The sequence below is a fragment of the Chlorocebus sabaeus genome, chromosome X (assembly GCF_047675955.1).
Source record: "Chlorocebus sabaeus isolate Y175 chromosome X, mChlSab1.0.hap1, whole genome shotgun sequence".
Taxonomy (NCBI): Eukaryota; Metazoa; Chordata; class Mammalia; order Primates; family Cercopithecidae; genus Chlorocebus; species Chlorocebus sabaeus.
The window spans coordinates 75,155,443-75,176,823 of NC_132933.1; the positions used below are offsets into that span (position 1 = coordinate 75,155,443).

General features: G+C 38.0%; 1 protein-coding gene across 2 annotated transcripts in view; it reads right to left on the bottom strand.

The window, feature by feature from the left end:
• Positions 1-1,131: 1,131 nt before the first annotated feature.
• Positions 1,132-21,381, bottom strand: part of ATP7A (ATPase copper transporting alpha) — a 144,086-nt gene continuing 123,836 nt past the window's right edge. For both annotated transcript variants that reach the window (XM_007992136.3, XM_007992137.3), the window contains exons 16-23: positions 20,021-20,203; positions 17,762-17,978; positions 12,633-12,779; positions 10,768-10,910; positions 8,718-8,921; positions 8,077-8,194; positions 5,945-6,047; positions 1,132-5,218 (exon numbers count right to left, since the gene is read on the bottom strand). In XM_007992136.3, the coding sequence (XP_007990327.2) occupies positions 4,942-5,218; positions 5,945-6,047; positions 8,077-8,194; positions 8,718-8,921; positions 10,768-10,910; positions 12,633-12,779; positions 17,762-17,978; positions 20,021-20,203 (1,392 nt within the window). In that variant the 3' untranslated portion in view covers positions 1,132-4,941. The remainder of the gene's footprint in view (positions 5,219-5,944; positions 6,048-8,076; positions 8,195-8,717; positions 8,922-10,767; positions 10,911-12,632; positions 12,780-17,761; positions 17,979-20,020; positions 20,204-21,381) is intronic.

Sequence of the window (21,381 nt, forward strand, 5' to 3'; positions counted from 1 at the left end):
CACGCCCGGCCCAATTAAGATTTTTTTAAAAAGAAATTGGAGTTTTGATTGGGTGAGGTGAAGCAAATAATTTTGAAGTATTGGCAGCACTTCAGTTTACAGGCAGGCCTTAGTGGGCAGAGAAGATGATGACAATGAAAAGCTTGGGGCCATTGAGGGCAATAGTTACAGTATGCCAAAGACTACTCAACCTATTTCAAACTTTCCAGAGGGTGACTGACCGTACAGATGTTTTCAAATTTCTTAAACTGCACAAGACCCTCTTTATACTAGCAGCTTCACTTAAACCTCATCTTCAAAAGCCTTGCCTTTTATATCTCATGTCATTTGTACAACCAGGGGTCACACCTAGGAAGGTGAAGCTGTTAAACGAGTAGGGCTGGCTGGCCCTAGTCAAATTTGTGAAAGAGGCAGCTCTATTTCTTTTTAATTTGAGCAGGGACTTTAATGCCTTAACCTAGCAAGAATTCTCAGACAGAAAGGTTTTTGTTTTGTTTTGTTGATCTGGAAGGTTTTGAAGGCTCACCTGGGAGGGAGCCATCATTGCACATCCTTCTCTGAGGTCAGGATACCAATAAGAAAGGGAGGCTGGCAAGCTGAGTGGATGCCTTGGGGATTTTACTCTTATATTGCCATTTCCCATCTTATCTCCTCACCCTGAGTAACCCCAAGGATTCTGGGGGAAAGGAAAATTAGTTTTTCCTCACAAGTAAGTTTACAATGCTTTCCTTAACTCAAAGAGGAATGTTTGGGTATGGGAATGTATCTTGGGTGGGAACTTCAAACTTCAAACACTCTGTATAGGGCTCCCCAATGGTGAGAAAATCTCTTTTCTCTGTTTAGCTCATTTGGAGTAGACATTCTATCAAGAATGTATTAGAGACTACAAAGGAAAGGAGGACAATAATATTCCTTCCTTTATTTCTCATCCTCACTGAATGATACGGCAGGTGTAGCAGAGTCCGAAGGAAAATAGATTTCTTTCCTCCCATCCTTACCAAAAGTGTAGTGATGCCTATAATCCACTCCCATCATAGATGAACAGTTGAAAAAAAATCTGAAAACATAACAAAGGTAGTTCAGAACTGCTGATAGAGGGGGTTGGATGATTTAACAAAAGAGACAGACAAAAAAATTTTATAACACTATAATTATAAAGTTGAAGGCACATCCTTGGCAGAAATATGATCAATTACATGCTTATGAAAAACAAACTATGAATATCTTAACTACAGTAGATGGATATTGCACAACATCGTCCACTGCTGTTTTGGGCACCAAACAATCAATGTTTAACAACGTTTAGCTAAACATTTCTTTAACTAAAAACATAAGGTTGAGACGCCTGGTTTTGGCTACAAAAGGCATTTGTTATCAACACTGTGAAAGCAGCTCTTTTAACTGAAGAACAAGAACTCGTGCTTTGTGCTCTATCTGGTTACTCACACCAGATGGAGGGACTGCAGAAAGTTAGTGTAAAAACAGGTAATAATTTGGCAAGAATCTGTATTTTTTCTATTTTGTAAAATAATACTTAAAAATGTAGAAAAGAAACAAAACAAACAAAAACCCAAAAGGAGTGATCCCAGGAATGTCTTTATTCTTTTTAAAATAACCAGTAACCAGATGCCTCACCCAGAGAAAAAAACAAAATGGAGTAAAATAAATATCAAGAAAAATCATTTTAAAGCATGATCCATAAGTAATAAAAAAATTCTCTTAACATACATTTTTGATTTTAAGCTGTATACACAAAAGATATGTGCACTTAAAGTTTTGGAAACATCTTGTCTACAGTGCTATTTTAAGCATTCTATACATATGAATAAAGAATACTTTTTAAAAAGTAAAGCACAATATAAAATTACTTGTTCACAAGGCATCAAATTTGACATTCTAAAATGTTGATACTAAACTAGGAAAAATAACATTGCTATTTTCACAAATGACATACCATACATCTTGAGACTACAATAGTACTACTCTAGTTGTGTTTTAATCTTTGAAATTCAAAAGGCATCTTTGGATATTTAAGTTTAAGGTGCCCCATAGGTGAGTCTGAACCAGCACTGGATATTAAAGTATCCTTGTTATCTTCAGACTAAGGGCATGGTTGCTGAGTGAATACAGAAGAATGATAAATGAAATACAAATAGAGAACTTCAAATATCAAATTCAAATATAAATCCATTTCCCCTCAGTATGGTAATATGTATGTATGTGTATGTACATATATATGTGTGTGTATATATATATGTATGTGAATATACACAAACACACATTTATAAAATTTCTCATTAGTAACTCCTGACTTAAAGCTAGCTACTAACTGAAAGCAATATTTTTTATTCCCTCCATAATCAGCTCTTTCTCCTGTAAATACAGCTTCTCTTTGAAGCTAATGAAAGTTCAAGATTGCAAAAGAGACTTATGGTAGAGAATTTAAATGTGGCTACATATTACTTAAAGCAGGACCCTTTCTAAATAGCATGTTTTCTATTCTTGTTGTAAGAGCTGAAATTATCTATTTGATTATTTCAATACTATAAGCTGCTATTCCCACTGTCCCACAATATGAATACAAGACCAAGAGGATGACTCAAAGGTACACATAATAATGGAAGAGTAACTGGCTGTGTTCAACTGCTTGAGGTGGGTGGGAGGGAGAAGGAGGGATGCTTCTTTTTTCAACATTTGCCTATCAGCTGTGTCTTCTAGAAGAAACAAGTTGAGTTATAAGATGGGTCACTTGAATTAAAATAATAAATAATAAAACTCAAACTGAAAGCATGGAGGATGGCATAGGCATTGGTCTAAAAAAAGGGCCTAGATATACAAACTCATTGATATTTCAGTGAAATGGATTTGTCTTTCTAGATTAATAGCACCTTCATCAAAAGCTTCAGTTCTCTCTTTTAGACAGCTGAGACAGAAATTAGATCTTTTCTAAATCTGAAAGACAGCATGGAATAAGATTGTAAACTTTGAATGTGTATATATGAAAGGATAAAAGAGAAAAGGGGATAGGAAAGGAAGAACTCCATCCCCTACCCCCACCTGATTTTAAGAGTCTGCTCTAGAAAAATGATTTTTTGTATTTATTACTGACCTCAAGGGGAGAAAAGAACCAACATTTACGGAGTACAAAACCTATGTGCCAGATGTTGGGTTAGCAGCAGCTTTGCTTATGGTAATGGGAACAAAATGTTAGGAATTTACTTATGAGTCCTCTTCATTGACATATTCTGCATATGAAATTCATCTTGCAACTAACAAAGAAATTTAAATAGTCTTACAAGTACCAGATCTCTGACCAGTGTATTAGCTACCAGGCACTCACAAGGGAATTTCTAAATTCATTTGGCAATGGGAACAAGCTCCTAAATTTGTCAACCACACCAACTAGGCAAGTTCAAATGTTTTAAACTGGAGAAAAGTATATATTTAGCTAAAAAGCATCATAACCTAGGGAAATTTTAGTTTCTGTATTATGATTTTACTGTATTTTTGGCAAATGCACCTTTGTGTAATAGCATTATTTTAAAGTATGTTTGAGAGGTTATCTGAAACACTAAAAGATAAATAAAATCTATTAAATTATATATACTAGCAAAGTGATTATACTCAATTCAAAAAATACAAATTTAGGCTGGGCATGGTGGCTCACGCCTGTAATCCCAGCACTTTGGGAGGCCAAGGTGGGCGGATCACCTGAGGTCAGGAGTTTAAGACCAGCCTAGCCAACGTGGCGAAACCCATGTACTAAAAAATATGAAAATTAGCTGGGTGTGGTAGTAGGCGCCTGTAATCCCAGCTACTTGGGAGGCCAAGGCAGGGAGAATTCCTTGAATCCGGTAGGCAGAGGTTGCAGTAAGCCAAGATGGTGCCACTGCACTCCAGCCTGGGCTACAGAACGAGACTCTGTCTCAACAAAAACAAAAACAAGAAACAAATTTAGTGAATCCAGGTAATTTTATATGACCTGTATATGTATAATAGTGTTAATCTTTGAAAATTTTTTGAGCAGAAGAGGCTCATAATGTTAAGTTTCCGGACTGAGATCAACAGACTACATGAAGAACAACTTGGAGCCCAACTCGGCAGGAGTGAACTGAAACTGAGCACAGAGCTAGGAAACTTGAAGGAATAATTTGATATACTTTTTACAACAGTGGAAAGATGGGAAGCAGGGAACCCTACAGACCTTTAAGGTCTTTTGAGCCACAACATTTAAAAAGGAGCAAAATATTAGAACAGTTGTCAGTTATTTTTAATCAATGAAAACCACCTAAACTTGGTTAGCTCGAAAGAAAATAACAAAAGAAGACATACTGGAGCATCTAAAAAAGCAACTGCAAGGACAAGGATGCAGGGAGAATAGGGGAAAGAAAGCCTGCAATAAATAAGGCACATCTATTTTTAAACAGCTTCAACTGTTTCCCTTCTAAAACTAGATGTTTTATACACAGTGCTTTGAAAGTCATTGCTCCCCAGTGGGGCAGGGATACAGGCTTGAGAGTATCTTCAATATCTTGAATTCAAAAGCATGAATATCTTCATGCTCTCAAACCTTGAAATTTTTCATTTTCTTCTTCTTGGGCCATTTTTTTTTTTTTGGTCAAATAAAAAATATATATTACTTTAGCAGCAGTTCAGCAATCTCTAATTGTAGGGCTTGTAAACCTCACTGCTCTACCTTATCTGTTGTTAGTGAAAACAAAAATATACTGGAAATTCAAGTTTAAATAAAGCTACGTTCAGAGCTGATACCTTGAAAAAGATATATTTGCCAATAGATAAACGCAACTCAAATAGAATCCCTAATATAAGAGCATGAGATCAACATAAAATCCTTCTACAATATTTTGAAAAGTGAAGGTAACATCATGAATGCTGTGTCAGTGCATGACAAGTTAAACTGGCAGCACTCTCCATGGCCTTTTATAATGCAGTGTCATCATCTTCCCTGAAGTCTCCCACCAGGAGTGAGTGCTTGTCAGGTTCACTGGTAACAACGCTGTTTAGGGAGCGTTTATCAGACAGTAGTGAGTTTATAGAGGCTCTGCTATAATTAACAATCCGGTCCAGCAAACCCAGTTTAGGAGAATTCCTTGAAGTATCATCTATTCCAACATGAACGCTGATTTCTGAAGGACTCTTCTGTCCTATCTGGCTCCGGGCAGGCAGTTCATAATTCTCGTAAGTTGGTTTCCTGTAACTGGACACAGGCAAAATTACATTAGTTTGAAATAACCAAAAGTAAATGAGACGCTTGCTACATGCACAAAAGAAAGATTTGCTCATCCACACTTGGTTTTGGTTTGAAATGTATACAAGTGATCACTGGTAGGAAAATAGTTGAAATGAATTGTGTGGAGTCACAACATCAGAAATCCTACTTATCAGAGTTAGTGTACTATATTTTATCCCACTCAGTGCTTGTGGTTGCTATGCATAAAGTACATGAGGTAACAATTACATAGCTAATTATTACTGTTACCTAATAATAATATATATTTTTTTGAGACAGAATCTCGCTCTGTTGCCTATGTTGGAGTGCAGTGGCACAATCTCAGCTCACTGTAACCTCCACCTCCACCTCTCAGGTTCAAGTGATTCTCCTGCCTCAGCCTCCCGAGTAGCTGGGATTACAGGCGTCCACCACCACACCACGCCCAGCTAATTTGTGTATTTTTAGTAGAGACAGGGTTTCACCATATTGGCCAGGCTGGTCTCAAATTACTGACCTCAGGTGATCTGCCCACCTCGGCCTCCCAAAGTGCTGGGATTACAGGTGCGAGCCACCACGCCTGGCCGCTAATAATAATTCTCATTAAGAATGGTTTGGGCTTATCATTGATCAATACAAGAATAAAACCTACCAAGAACGACTGGATGATAAAAGGAATACAAAATACAAATGTGAGCAAGCTATCATACTTACAGTTTAAGGAAGAGAGAAGAAAGTACTACAGAAACAGATGAAGCAGCCATTGCCGCAGATCCCATCCAGGGCTGCAAAACCAAACCAATGGGCATAAAAACTCCTAAGAAACAAGTATAGATTAGTTAGAGTAGATAATACTAAACAGATTATCAATGTGTTTCTAACATATACACAAATCATTTCTTTATTTGATATTTCTTCAGCATTTATCCTCTTGGTGGTGGAGATTTTTGTTGTTGCCATTTTTTCACTAATAGAGTGTTGCAGTTAACATTCTTGTACATGTCTCCACGTGCCCATGTCTGAGAGTTTCCGTGGGGTATATACCTAGGGGTGAAACTACTGGGTCATAACATGGGCACATCTTCAACTTTACGTGGATACTCCTCAGTTGTTCTCCAAAGTGGTTGTAGTGATTCATAATCCAACCAATAGCGTATGGGAGTTCATGTTCTACAAACTCATCCACACTTGGTTTTGACAGACATAAGAATGTTTGCTCATATGATGAGGATGAAATAGACTTATACTTTTCACTTTTAATGTGCTTCTCTATATTTTTCTACTTTTTCTATGGTGATCATGTATTACTTGTATAATTATTTAAAAATTACTTGCTCCATGAATTAATCTTACTGGACTTAGACTGTTCTTTTGCTCTTTGTTCTCTCAGTATTTGTGTGTCCTTGCTGATAAACAGTTTTGTAATTGTTCTCATGTCATTTCATGTCTTTCCTTGGCCCTCAAACCAGAGAGAACAAGAAGAAAACGATAATTATTTCTTTTATGTCATCATTACTAACTCCTACCAGGTCCCTAAGTTTAGGAGATTCTCAGACGCTTATTAAATAACTAAATTATTTTTTCTCAGTTATATTCCTTTGTTCACTCTCTCTCTCTCATCTGGTCTCTCAACCTAAAAAAAAATCACCTGACTATAATAGAATATTAAGTGAAGAGCAGAAAATTCTCTGTGTGCTACAATCATCACTATGTAACAAGACAAAAACTGATGTAGAATAAAAAAAAGACTAGAGGAAACTATACTTGTATAATTCTTTAAAAATCATTTGCTCCATGAATTAATCTTGCTAACAGTGTTTGTATTTGGGTAGTCAGATTAAAGGTAAATCTGTTTAGAAAAAAATTAATTAATAAGCAAACAAATACATATCTCTGTGCAAATATATGGAGAAAGAGATGAAGCAATGTGGCAAAATACTATCAGTTGGTGAGTTTAGGCGAAAGGCATACAGATTTTCATTGTACCATTTTTTTCAATGTTTTCGTAGGTTTGAATTTTTTTTTTTTTTGAGACAGAGTTTCGCTCTTGTTGCCCAGGCTGAAGTGCAATGGCACAATCTTGGCTCACCACAACCTCCACCTCCTGGGTTCAAGCGATTCTACTGCCTCAGCCTTCCGAGTAGCTGAGATTACACACATGTGCCACCACGCCTGGCTAATTTTGTATTTTTAGTAGAAACGGGGTTTCTCCATGTTGGTCAGGCTGGTCTCGAACTCCCAACCTCAGGTGATCCACCCACCTCAGCCTCCCAAAGTGCTGGGATTACAGGCATGAAGTTTGAAATTTTTCAAAATACAAAGTTGAAGGCTGGGAGCGGTGACTCACACCTGTAATCCCAACACTTTGGGAGGCCGAGGCAGGTGGATTACCTGAGGTCAGGAGTTCGAGACCAGCCTGGCCAACATAGTGAAACCCCGTCTATACTAAAAATACAAAAATTAGTAGGGTGTTGTGGCAGGCACCTATAGTCCCAGTTACTCAGGAGGCTGAGGCAGGAGAACTGCTTGAACCCAGGAAGTGGAGGTTGCAGTGAGCCGAGATTGTACCACTGCACTCCAGCCTGGGTAGCAGAGTGAGATTCTGTCTCAAAAAAAAAAAAAAGAAAAAAACTTGGAGGGAAAAAACAATAAATGCTTATATATTTTTAAGCTATAAGAAACATTACTGAAAATTAAAATGACTGATTTTAACATTACCTCTCACCATACCAGTAGGCTAGAAACAAAAACTAAGCTCAAAACTAATAGTAAGAAGACAGGCTTCCAATATGTTAGGTCTCTAATGACTTTAGTGGAAAAAGCAATACTAGTTAAGAGTCACATACCAGCAGCTATGGGAATTCCAACCAGATTATAAATTAGAGCAAAGACAAAATTTATCCGAATCCTCTTGACTGTCTTTCTTGATAAGTCAATACTTGCCACTACATCCAGAAGATCATTCTGGGAACAGAAATATTTGTGATATTAGTAAGAGACTCTAACTTAACCAGTAACTTTTACATTTGATATTGTATATATTGAAGATTACATCTACCTTAGGGTAATATGTGAATTAACTACAAATCTCAGATAATGCTAAAACTTGGACTCAGCTTCCGAAGGTGTTTTTCAAAAATTTTCCTCAGGGTTCTGAAAACACTTTTAGGGGTGTATGCTGGTACAAGGATTAAATCTACTTAAAATAATCTCAGCAACTATTTGTTGAAGATCATTTTATTCCAAATCCTCTTAAATCTTCTTCACTATAGAAACATATAATTCTCACTTGCTTATTAGCAGGGTTGAGAAAGTCAGGGGGTAAATTAGCATGACTTCCCATAATCCCACTCCATATTCTCAAACTCTTAATGGCCGATAGCATGGAACTTAAGACAGAATTGTTGTGCTCAATATACTTTATGACACTATCATTGACCATGAAGGGCAGTCTCATACTCCTCAAAGGTCAAGCCATGGCACTTACCCTTATCAAAACCACATCAGCTGCTTCAATGGCTACATCTGTGCCTGTGCCAATGGCAATTCCCACATTAGCCATTGCCAGAGCTGGGGAGTCATTGATTCCATCTCCCACCATTGCTACCCGTTTCCCCTCCTCTTGAAGTTGCTTCACTTTAGCAACCTTGTGAGAAGGTAGAACTTCAGCAAACACCTTAGTAATGCCAACCTATGTGATAAAAATAAACTCAATTCATTTCAAAAAATAATAATGAGTACCTGAAACATAACTGAGCAATAACAAGCCATCACTTTTCACCCACAAGATGTCCACATTTTAAAAGACTGATAATATCTAGTGATAGCAAGGATGCAGAGAAATGAGCTCTTTTATACACCGGTGGCTGGTGTGTAAATGGCGACTCTTTTTGGAGGGCATCTGGCAGCATCTATCAAAATGTGAGCATCATTTGGTCTAGCAATTCCACGTCTAACTCTATTTTGGACAAACTTGTACATGTACAGAAAGATACATGTCCAAAGATGTCCATTATTGCCTTGTTTGCAAAAAGAAAATTTTCAAAACCACCCAAATGTCCATCATTAGGGAAATGGTTAATTGAATTATGATACATCCATACCATAGAATTCAGTATAGAAAGAATAAAGTAACTTTTTTTTTTTTTTTTTTTGAGAGAGAGAGTCTTGCTCTGTCACCCAGGCTGGAGTGCAATGGTGCGATCTCGGCTCACTGCAACCTCCGCCTCCTGAGTTCAAGCGATTCTCCTGCCTCAGCCTCCTGAGTAGCTGGGATTACAGGCATGTGCCACCACACCCAGCTAATTTTTGTATTTTTAGTAGAGACAAAGTCCTACCATGTTGGCCAGGCTGGTCTCAAACTCCCGACCTCATGTATCTGCTGGCTTCAGCCTCCCAAAGTGCTGGGATTACAGGTGTGAACCAACGCACTCAGCCAAAATAACTTTTTATGTTCAGATGTGGATGAAGCTCCAAAGTATATTGTTATGTAAAAAAAGCAAACTACTGAATAATCTGTTCAAAATGATCTAAAGGATGTTGAAAAGACCAAAATTATACTGTATATGTACTCTGTAGATGCACATATATGCATATGAAAAAGTGGCAGTGTGGGGGGCAGTAGGACTGGACGGGGAGCATGGGGAAAAGAGGACAACATTTTTACTTTATATCCTTCTGTATTTTTTACATAAGAAGGTGTTAATAGGATGGGTGTGGTGGCTCACACCTATAATCCCCGCACTTTGGGAGGCCAAGAAGGCAGATCACCTGAGGTCAGAAGTTCGCGACCAGCTTGACCAACATGGAGAAACACTGTCTCTACTAAAAATACAAAATTAGCCAGGTGTGGTGGCGCATGCATGTAATCTCAGCTACTCGAGAGGCTGAGGCAAGAGAATCGCTTGAACCCAGGAGGCAGAGGTTGCGGTGAGCCGAGATTATGCCATTGCACTTCGGCCTGGGCAATGAGAGTGAAACTCTGTCTCAAGAAAAAAAAAAAAGAATGTATTAAAAGATCACTTGCATTATTTATTAGAAGAGTGGAGAAGGCATTCCAAAGATAAAAAGATTGAAAAATGTTAGAGGTAAGGCAAATGTGGGAGTCAGAAGCAGAAAAATGGTATGTCAAAGTGGCACATTAGGAAAATAGTTCCATTGGTAGTGTTTAGGATGGACTAGAGAAGGATGTGTGTGGAGCTATTGCCGTGTTTCAGCCATAAGATCAGGAGAGCCCAGCTTAGGCTGGCAGCACTGGTAAAGAATATGAGCAACATTTCAAAGGATACATCAACAGAAACTGATGTACAGTGTCACGCAAGCATCCCGTGAACTAAGCAAATACCTTTTTACTTATAACAGCAACACACAAAGCCCAAAGTCCTTCCAGCAAAGCATGGTAAATTTTCTCAAAGGAACTAGATAGGACAACTCAGTGATAATGAAAATAGTAGGTAATGTAAATTTCTTAGCATTTGAAGGCAAGACATAAAATGTATATCAATAATTAGAAGTTATCACATACCCCTATCAATTACCTGAGAAGCAATAGATCTAGCTGTTTTACTGTTGTCTCCAGTCATCAGAACTACTTCTAAGCCCATAGATTTCAGAATATGGACAGCCAGTTCTGCTTCCGGCTTCACTGTGTCTGCAATGGCTATCAAGCCACACAGCTCATCTAATATAGGGGCAGCACAAAATAAGAGAACTTGGAATATGGTGAAAGCAGAATAACATTCTGACTTGAAATTTCAGAATGAAATGAATTTTCTTAAGTAAAGTTGTTCACAGGGGCATGGCTTAACTTAAAATATCTCTGAGCCCACACAGATTTATACTACAAACTCTGTAACAAGTCTCCACATTTGGTTATGAAAATTTCAGAGTGAGGTAGGGGTTACTAATAAAGTAATCATAGGAAAATATAAAGAGAGACCTTACTGGATATTAGAAGACCCTTTTTGTTCCTTAGAAAGGTATTTGCCAATAGCCTCAAACACTTTATCTAATTTAAAGGCAAATGAAACTGAAGACTAATACTTTTTTTCTTTTTAAGGTAAAGGGTGGGCAGAGAGAGACAAAATGGGTACTTTATAGTGGGAAAAATATTACCATAAATTTTATTATTTTATTCTATTTACAAAAGTAAAATGGTATTCTATGCTTCTTCCCAGACCTAAAAAGGCCATAGTAAAATACTGCCTTCATACTTAGCAAACATAAACGTTGAGTGGAATTAATCTCACAAATAGAAATTTACCTTAAGAAATAATTGAACAAAATAAAGCACATACAACCTCAAAGATATTTATTGTAGCATCATTTACAATGGTGAAGGAATAGTCTAAATTTCCAACAAGAGGGGAATGATTATAGCGTGTAAGATTGATAAATTATGCAGTATTATAATAAAATTATATAGCAACATTAGAAAGCATTAAGTAAAATAAAGCATAATAAAATCGTATGTGTACAAATGATTTTAACTTTATTGAGGTAAAATTTACTTACAATAAAATCTACCCAGTAAAAAATGGTATATGTACTAACACTGTAATTCTGCAAACACACGCACATTTCTTTCTTTTTTAAAAATTTTGTTATTATTATTATTATACTTTAAGTTCTAGGGTACATGTGCACAACGTGCAAGTGTGTTACATATGTATACATGTGCCATGTTGGACACACACATATTTCAAGACAACTAGGAATGGAATATACAAAATTAAAACTGACATTGTGTGCCGGGCGTAGTGGCTCACGCCTGTAATCCCAGCACTCTGGGAGGCCAAGGTGGGCGGATCACCTGAGGTCAGGAGTTCAAGACCAGCCTGGCTAACATGGTGAAACCCCGTGTCCACTAAAAATACAAACAATTAGCAGGGCGTGGTGGCGCGCGCCTGTAATCCCAGCTACTCAGGAGGCTGAGGCAGGAGAATCGCTTGAACCCAGGAGGTGGAGGTTGCAGTGAGCCAAGATCGCACTATTGCATTCCAGCTTGGGCAACAAGAGTGAAACTCCGTCTCAAAAACAAACAAACACACAAACAAACAAAAACAAAGAAACAAACAAAAAACCTGACATTGTGTTAGGATGATGGGATTATGAATATTATTTTACTTTGCTATTATTTTACTGTTGCTATTTTTAGGTTTTAAAAAATCCTTGATTAGCCTTTATTTAAAATATAGGCTAGAGAAGAAAGTAACAAAGGCAGGCAAATGCGAGATAATTTTAAATTAATCAGTAATAATCATGTGTTGTTGACATTTTCACTTTGCATTCAAGATGCTTTTGAATAACCCTCATAGTTCAGAGGTCTCTCGAAAATATATAAATTAATAAAACAATAACAAATGATAACATTGAGTTATAGCATACTTATGGAAAACCTTACCATCAACTGCTACTAATACAGCAGTCCGACCTTTTTTCTCATGTTCAGTCATGAAATCATCTACATTGTTATTAATGACAAGACCATTTCTAATCATCCACTCCCGGTTACCAATGAGGACTTTATACTGTTGAGCATTAAGAGCATCTGAAAGTAGACACAGATATAACATTTAGTAAGTTCAATTAATCTTTATAAAAACCCATGAAGCAAGTTCTTCCTGTCTAATCTTGCACAGTCACTACATTGTATTGTTCCTAGAACATAGCCTCCAACAGTGATGTTCAAATTTTCTGAGAACATACTCTGCTCTTCCATGCCTCTGGGCCTTTGCACACATTGCTGCCTTCATCTGAAATGTCCTTATCCCTCCTCTCCAGACAGCAAACTCTATCACATTCTTCAAGAGCCAGTTCAAATAGTGAGGCTTTCCCTTCGACCTTCCACAACAATTCAATCAAATTTAAAAATACTGTGCATCAGGAGCTGAATGTGGCTAGATGAACATGTATAATCATGCTGACATCTCATTTTCTTTAAGTGGGCCCTTAGTGCTATCTGGCAACTTGACTATATTTCCCTAGTCCATTCATTCTCCATTTCTTCTAGATGACTATCTCATACCTTCTCATCTCCCTTCAAATATCCAACTTCTCCTGCCCCATCCTAATACCAGATGATGACTCTGCTTCCTACTTCAGAAAGAAAATAGAGGCAATCAGAAAAGAACTTCCACAGCTCTCACTGCCACATTCACTCAACTACCTGTGCCTCCTGTGTCCGTGTATCTAGCTTCCCTTCTGTTATTATAAACGGATTCTGCTCCTAATTTAAGGCCAACCTTTCTACTTGTGCACTAGACACCCGCCTCCTTTGCCTATTCTAGAACACCTCTCCAACAATTCTCCCTGTCCACTCCTACACAACTTTTTTCTGATGTACACTGTCCTATCTTACAAAAAAAAAAAACAAAAAAAAAAACCTCTCTTGATCTCACCCACCTCTGTAGCTACCACATTTATCTGCTTCTGTACATAGCAAAACTTCCCAAAAGTATCTCTATTGGCTGTCTTCAATAAATATCTTCCCACTCTCTTGTGAACCTACTCCATTTATTGGGGTAGTCAAAAGCTTTGTGCTTTTGACTCTAGTACTCCAGTGAATTATTACAGCCAGTGATCTTTACTTTAATTCTCAGTCCTCATCTTACTTGTCCTATTAGCAGAATTTAACACAGCTGTTCACTCCCTCCTGGAAATACTTTCTTCATTTGGCTTCTAGGATACCACATTCTTAGGGGTTACCTCCTCGTTGGCCACTTCTTGGCCTTCTTTGCCCATCCCTCCTCATCTCACTAACTTCTTAATTTATAGTGCTGCAGGATTCAGTACTTAACTCTTTCTTTCCCTTTATCTACTCTCACACCTTGGGGTTCTAATCCAGTCTCATGGCTTTAAATACCATCTATACCACTGAAGTCCAAGAGAACTTTCTGTGATATTAGAAATGTTCTGTAGCTGCTATGTTTAATACAATAGCCACCAACACAGAGATGTGGCTATTGAGCACTGAAATGGGGCTAGTATGACTGAAAGATGAATTTTAAATTAAATTAAATGTAAATTAACTAATTTAAAGAGTCACATGTAGTTAGTGGCTATTTTCCTAGACACCACAGACCTATAAGCAGAGGACTCCCAAATCTATCTCTCTGATCCAGTCTGTTTCCTGGAACTCCAAACTTATGTAGCCAACTGCTTACTTGGTATTTCCATTTATATGATATCTCCACTTGGGATATCTCTAATAGGTACTCAAACTTAACATGTACAAAACTGAACTCCTGATCTTTTCCCCAATACTGTCCCTCCTATGGGATCCCCCATCTTATTTAAATGATTAACTCCATCCTTCTGCTTAGGCCACAAACCTTGGCATAATTCCTGACTCCTGTTTCTCTCATACACCATATATATCCAACCCATGAGAAAAATCTGTGGCTCTCCTTTTAAGACACATCTAGAATTCTACCATTTCTTACAACCTCTACTATACTGGTCCAAGCTACCATTATGTTTCACCTCGATTATGACAACATCCACCAACTCATCTCCCTGCTTCTGCCCTTGCCCCCCATCCCCACAAGATTCTCTCCTGCCTCAGCCTCCTGAGTAGCTGGGATTACAGGTGCCTGCTACCACGTCCGACTAATTTTTATATTTTTAGTAGACACGGGGTTTCACCATGTTGGCCAGGTTGGTCTCGAACCCCTGACCTCAAGTGATCCACCCGCCTCAGCCTCCCAAAGTGCCGGGATTACAGGCATGAGTCACTGCACCTGGTTTACTTTTAAAATGTTAAGTCAGATTGATTTTGTCCTTCTTCTACTCAAAACCATCAGATTGGTTTTGTCCTTACATATCTAGTCCCAAACCACCTCTATGACCTTGTCTTATACCCCTTGCCCACCCATTTACTCTGCACTTGTCACACTGTTCTCCTTTCCATTCCTCAAACAAGTCAAGCACACTCCTGACTAAAGGCTTTGGTACTTACTATTTCTCCTGCCTGGAATGTTCTTGCCACAGAAATCCACATAGCTTTTTCTCTCATCCCCTCAGATCTTCGTTCAAACACTACCTTCTCAGTGAGGCCTACCCTGATCACCCTATATGAAGAACCCACTACTCCCAGCACCCCTATACCCCTTGCCCCACTTAATTTTTCTCCATAGCACTATCTCCATTGGACTTATTATATTTTCTTATTTATTTGCTCACTCTCTTGTGTTCTTCCACCAAGAATGTAAGCTCCATGAAATAAGAACGTAGTTTATCTTGTTTACTGCTGATTCTTTAGTGCCTTAACAGTGCATGACACACGGTAGGTGCTCAATAAAAGCTGTCAAATGAATTTCCTATTTGTCAGTGTGCTTGATACTAGAAGTTCATAGACAAATAATAAAGAAGTCACAGACTAGTAGAAATAGGCAGGTAAATAAATAATTATCATACACTGTCCTAATACAATAACAGAGATTAAGTACAGTTATGATTCAGGAAGAAGAGCAAATACCTCTGCCAATACATGTCAGTCAATGAAGGTGTCACTGAAGAGAGAGACATAAACTGGGTCTTGAAAGCTAAGCATAAGTTCACGAGGTAGATTCCATTTGTGAACAAGAACATTACATAGAGAAAATGATAAATGAAATGATCTAATAAGCAGGAAATGACACACCGTAAGGAAGAACTGTAAGTAGTTAGGTAGGGATGGAACATGGAGTACATATGCGGTAGTGGAAAAAGACAAGATGAGTGATGCAGGGAGGCAGGAGACATATCATGGGGAACAGATCTTAAACAAAGTACAGAGAGACTGGACTTTGTCCAGGAGGAGAGAGAGAACCATTCAAGCTGGGATCCTTAACAGAGACCCGTGGATGGGTTTCAGGATACATGTGCATCTCTTGAAACAAAAATTTTCTGAGGGGTGGGCCCATAGCTTTCATCATATTCCTCCAAAGGTCTATGGCTCAAAAACAGCTTATAAACCACTGTAATCAAAGGTATTGATCAGAAAGTGATATGACTAGATTTGCATGTTAGTAAAATCACTCAGGCACGAATGGGGAGGGAGGTATTGGAACACTTAGTTGGGTAGATCATGTTTTGGGGGCAGATGGATAGATCAGCATGGAGCCAAGGAAACAGGACTTGGCTAAAGATATGGATTTTGGAGTGATAGTGGAAGTCTGTGGGTGGTAGAATAAGTGATGAGCATGAATAAGATTGTACAGAGAGAGTATGTATTATAAAATGAGAAAAAGACAAAGAAAAAAACCCTGACAACATACTCTACATTTGAAAGCAAGAGAAATGAGGAACCAAAGGACAATTAAAAGGAACAGCCAGGGGTGCAGTGGCTTACACCTGTAATCCTAGCACTTTGAGAGGCTGAGGTGGGTGGATCACTTGAGGTCAGGAGTTTGAGACCAGCCTGGCTAACATGGTGAAACCCCATCTCTACCAAAAATACAAAAAATTAGCCAGGCGTGGCGGCATGCACTTGTAATCCCAGCTTCTTGGGAGCTGAGGCAGGAGAACTGCTTGAATCCAGGAGGCAGAGGTTGCAGTGAGCTGAGATCGCACCACTGCACTCCAGCCTGGGTGACAGAGCAAGACCCCTTTTCGAAAAAAAAGAACAGCCGGGGAGGTGAGAGGAGAATCTAAACAAAGCAGGGTCATGGAATCATCCCTTAGGAAGTAAGGGATGGTCAACATTGTCAAATATCTTAATGAGGTCATGCAGGATGAGGACTGAAAAGTGACCACTGGAGAGAGCACTGAGGTCAACAGTCATCAGTTAACTTAGAAAGAATGGATTCAGTAGTATGGATGGGGGAAAAGCCAGACTGCAATGAACTGAGGCCTGACTGTGGAGTAAGTGAATTCAACAAACCTAGATTACCCTTTCTAGAAATTTGATATAAAAGAAAAAGACAGAATCTATATGGGAATATAGATGGGAAAGGACAAAATCTAGATGGGAATATAGTGATTTAGATGGAAGAAATATTTATATGTTTAGGAGAAGAAACTAAAACAGAAAGAGATGAAAAATGAAGAAGCAAGGAGACCTAACAGAAAGAGGGAGGTCCCTGATGAATCAAGAGAGGGTGGGATCTAGATGAAGGGATTCATTAGGCAAGATGAAGGATGCTGCTTTCCCTGAAAAAAGGAATGATTCTGGGCAAAAATGTGTAAGAACACATGACCAAGAACCATAATTTTCTATATAAAAAATAAGATAATTTGCAGAGGGGACAAAGGAGAGGGTCACAGGATCTTGTGAACGATAGAAAAGGTCTGGAGTAGTTGTAGTGAGAAAAGAATGATCATGGATAATCAGCTAAGGCTAGACCTCATCACCCTATGGTGGTGTTAATGACCACAGTTGGGAAATGTTCTTGACTAATTTGAATGATCAGAAGGCATAGGATAAAACTGACTTGAGGACAAGAAATTATGATGCCAATTTTTGTTTCTTCTATAACAGTTCAGGGTTATAAAGTTAGCCATATGTTCATAATTGCCCCATAACTGGTACTACAAAGAAAATTAGCTTACTTGAGATCTGGGCATCAATAATCATGGAAGACGAAGTTGATGACTGTTCATTACTGGCATCAATTTGAACCAGGGATGCATTTTTAATATTATTGTCCTCTATATTCCAGTTATTCTTATGTAGCAAGCCTTCAATATTGGTGACTTTACAGCTAATACCACAGCCTGGCACAACCTGGAAATCTATGCAGGTACCCAAGGTTTCAGTGTCCAGTTCCTAACAAACAGAAACAAAAGGATTTCCTCTACTGTTCTGATAATGCAAGGTCATTTATTAGCACAATAAAAGATAACACCAAGTTAATTCTAAATGTTTATAATAAAATTGTCACTTATTGCCTACTTGACAGTGGATTTTGATAAAGACAAAGGAATAGAGCATCAAACATAATATTCAAAGTTACAGAAGTGCCTCAAAATCTTTGTTTTGGCCAGGCGCAGTGGCTCACACCTGTAATTCCAGCCGAAGAAGCCGGCTAGGAAGCCAAGGTGGGCAGATTACCTGAGGTCAAGAGTTTGGGACCAGGCTGGCCAACATGGTGAAACCCTGTCTCTACTAAAAGTACAAAAAAAATTAGCCAGGTGTGGTGGTGCACACCTGTAATCTCAGCTACTAGGGAGGCTGAGGTGGGAGAATCGCTTGAACCCAGGAGGTGGAAGTTGCAATGAGCCGAGATTGCACTATTGCACTCCAGCCTGGGTGACAGAGAGACTCTGTCTCAAAAAAAAAAAAAAAAAAAAAAAATCTTTGTTTTAATCCCACTCTCTAAAATTTATAGAAAACATGGAAAGCTTATCAGTATTCTCTGGTCTTTCCAGTAGATAATTACAAATTAAAATTTTAATTCTGTAGTCAAGTCAGGTTTTCTATTCAATACAGGGCAACAAAGGGTAACAAAGTATAGGGCCTTTAGTTACCAGAGGCTCTCCATCTGCTCTCTAGTCTATGTCTTTAGTAAGCCGAAAAGTTCTGGGGGCCCTCATTGTTTCCTAGCTCTTTATAGCTTCATCCTCTCTGTTGTTTGATTTTGGTGTAAGGAAGCCAGGTCAGTAACAGGTAATAGGTAAAAGGGAAAGAACAAATAAATAAATGGCAACACCAATGGTAGAAACTGCCACATTTTAAGTGTAAAATTAGTGTGAGACAATTCATAAAGAACTCATGCAAATGAATAAGAAAAAGACAAACAATTCTGTGGAAAAATAGGTCACGGATACAAACAGGTTAGAGGAAAAGAAATTCAAATAGCCAATAAATATATAAAAAGATGCTCAACTTTATTCATAATTAAGAAAATGCAAAGCAAACCATCAAGTAAATAGTTTTTCACCTATTACATTGAGAAAATAAAAATAAAGTGTCAGTAAGAATGTGGGGAAAGGAGCACTCATAACTTTTGGTGCAGGTATAAATTGGTATAACCCCTCATGGGTATTGGTAATCCTCATCATATGGGTATTGGTAAGATTCATCAAAATTTAACTGCATACATCCTTTGACTTAGCAATTGCATTGATAGGCATTTAATGTAGAGACAGACTTGCAAAAACTGATAAGGATGTTGAGTGTATACTGTAAAAGCCAAAAAAACCAAACAATCACATTATAGAGTACAATATAGCCATTAAAAACAATGAGGCAGATCTGCATTTCCTGACAGGAAAATTCACTTAATAAAATAAAAAAGCAAGGTAACAAAGATTGATCATTGTATGACCTTTCTGTATAAAGTTTAAAATATGATAAATACATATATGTGGCTATATGCATTAAAAACTGTTAACAGATGCACACCTTTATGACTATACTAAAATTATTGAATTATACACTTTAAAAATGTGAACTTTATAGTACATGAATTATATTTCAATAAAGCTGTCATTTTAAAAGACTTAATAGGTTAATAGTTGTTAAACTTTGGAGAAAGGAATTATGGAAGGGGGCAGGGAATGAGGTTTACAATTTTCAATATGTAATTCTCTGAACTATCTGAATTGTCCTACCACAAATATGTACAACTTCTATTTTAATTTTTTGGTCAACAGGAGTTATCTGTGTGACAGGATTATAGTTCATTTGTTTTCATCTGTATACTTACTTGCCTGTATGAAGAAATGAGTTACATACAATTAAATGAGAAAATACAAGTCTTTTTAGTCTCATACCAACCATACATGCAAATCAAACACCAGTCTGGATTTGATCCGGGGAATTCCTACAGGAGATAACTACATTAATAAACAAGGGGAAAAATGTACCTGTTTGCAGTATTTGGTTATGGCTGCTCCTAGAGGGTGTTCACTGTTACTTTCAGCAGTTCCCACAATGGCCAAGATTTTATGGTGTGATATTCTGTTACTTTCCGTTAGAAGCTTTACTTGATTCACTACTGGGGTTCCATGAGTAATGGTTCCAGTCTTATCAAATACCACTACCTTTACCTGTAAGAAAATTAAGATACAATGACTTGATGATCCTCCACATCATCTTTCCAGAAATAAGAAAAAGGTCTGTTTTGACAAACAGATGACTATTTAGTTTCTTAGTAAACTGACCTTTGACTTAATTTGACTTAAAAAACTGATGATCTTTGAGAAAATAAAAGAAGAAATACTCTTAGTTATACATAATAGCTCTCCTCTGCCAATGTTGAACTGTTTGTTCATACTGAATGACTGTGAATATATGTTAAACAACCAGAGCTAATTTTTAAGGGTTGACTGTTAACAGGTAATTAAAAGACGCCTCTGGTGCCTCAAGGTAAAAAAGAAAGGCTTTCAATACTAATGAATTATAGATCTGATGGGAAAATCTAGGCAGTAGGGAAATGATTATAAGAATAAAGGTAAAAGGCCAGATGTAGTGGTTCAAGCCTAGAATACCAGCACTTTCAGAGGCCGAGGTGGATGGATCACCTGAGGTCAGGAGATCGAGACCAGCCTGGCCAACATGGTGAAACCCCGTCTCTACCAATAATAAAAAGTTAGCTGGGTGTGGTGGTGCATGCCTGTAATCCCAGCTACTCGGGAGGCTGAGGCAGGAGAATCGCTGGAACTTGGTGGGTGGAGCTTGCAGTAAGCTGAGATCGCACCACTGCACTCCAGCCTGGGCCACAGAGCAAGACTTCATGAAAAAAAAAAAAAAAGGAAAGAAAGAAAGAGAAAGAAAGAAAGAAGGAAGGAAGGAAGGAAGGAAGGAAGGAAGGAAGGAAGGAAGGAAGGAAGGAAGGAAGGAAGGAAGGAAGGAAGGAAAGAGAGAGAGAAAGAAAGAAAGAGAAAGAGAGAAAGAGAGAAAGAGAGAAAGAGAGAAAGAAAGAAAGAAAGAAAGAAAGAAAGAAAGAAAGAAAGAAAGAAAGAAAAGAAAAGAAAAGAAAAGAAAAGAAAAGAAAAGAAAAGAAAAGAAAAGAAAAGAAAAGAAAAGAAAAAAGAAAAAAATAAACCAACAAAGTATGATTCTGGACAGGGGAAAAAATAGCTATCTCGGCTCACTGCAACCCCCGCCTCCCGGGTTCAAGCTATTCTCCTGCCTCAGTCTCCTGAGTAGTTGGGATTACAGGCACGCTACCTCGCCCAGCTAATTTTTGTATTTTTAGTAGAGACGGGGTTTCACCATGTTGGTC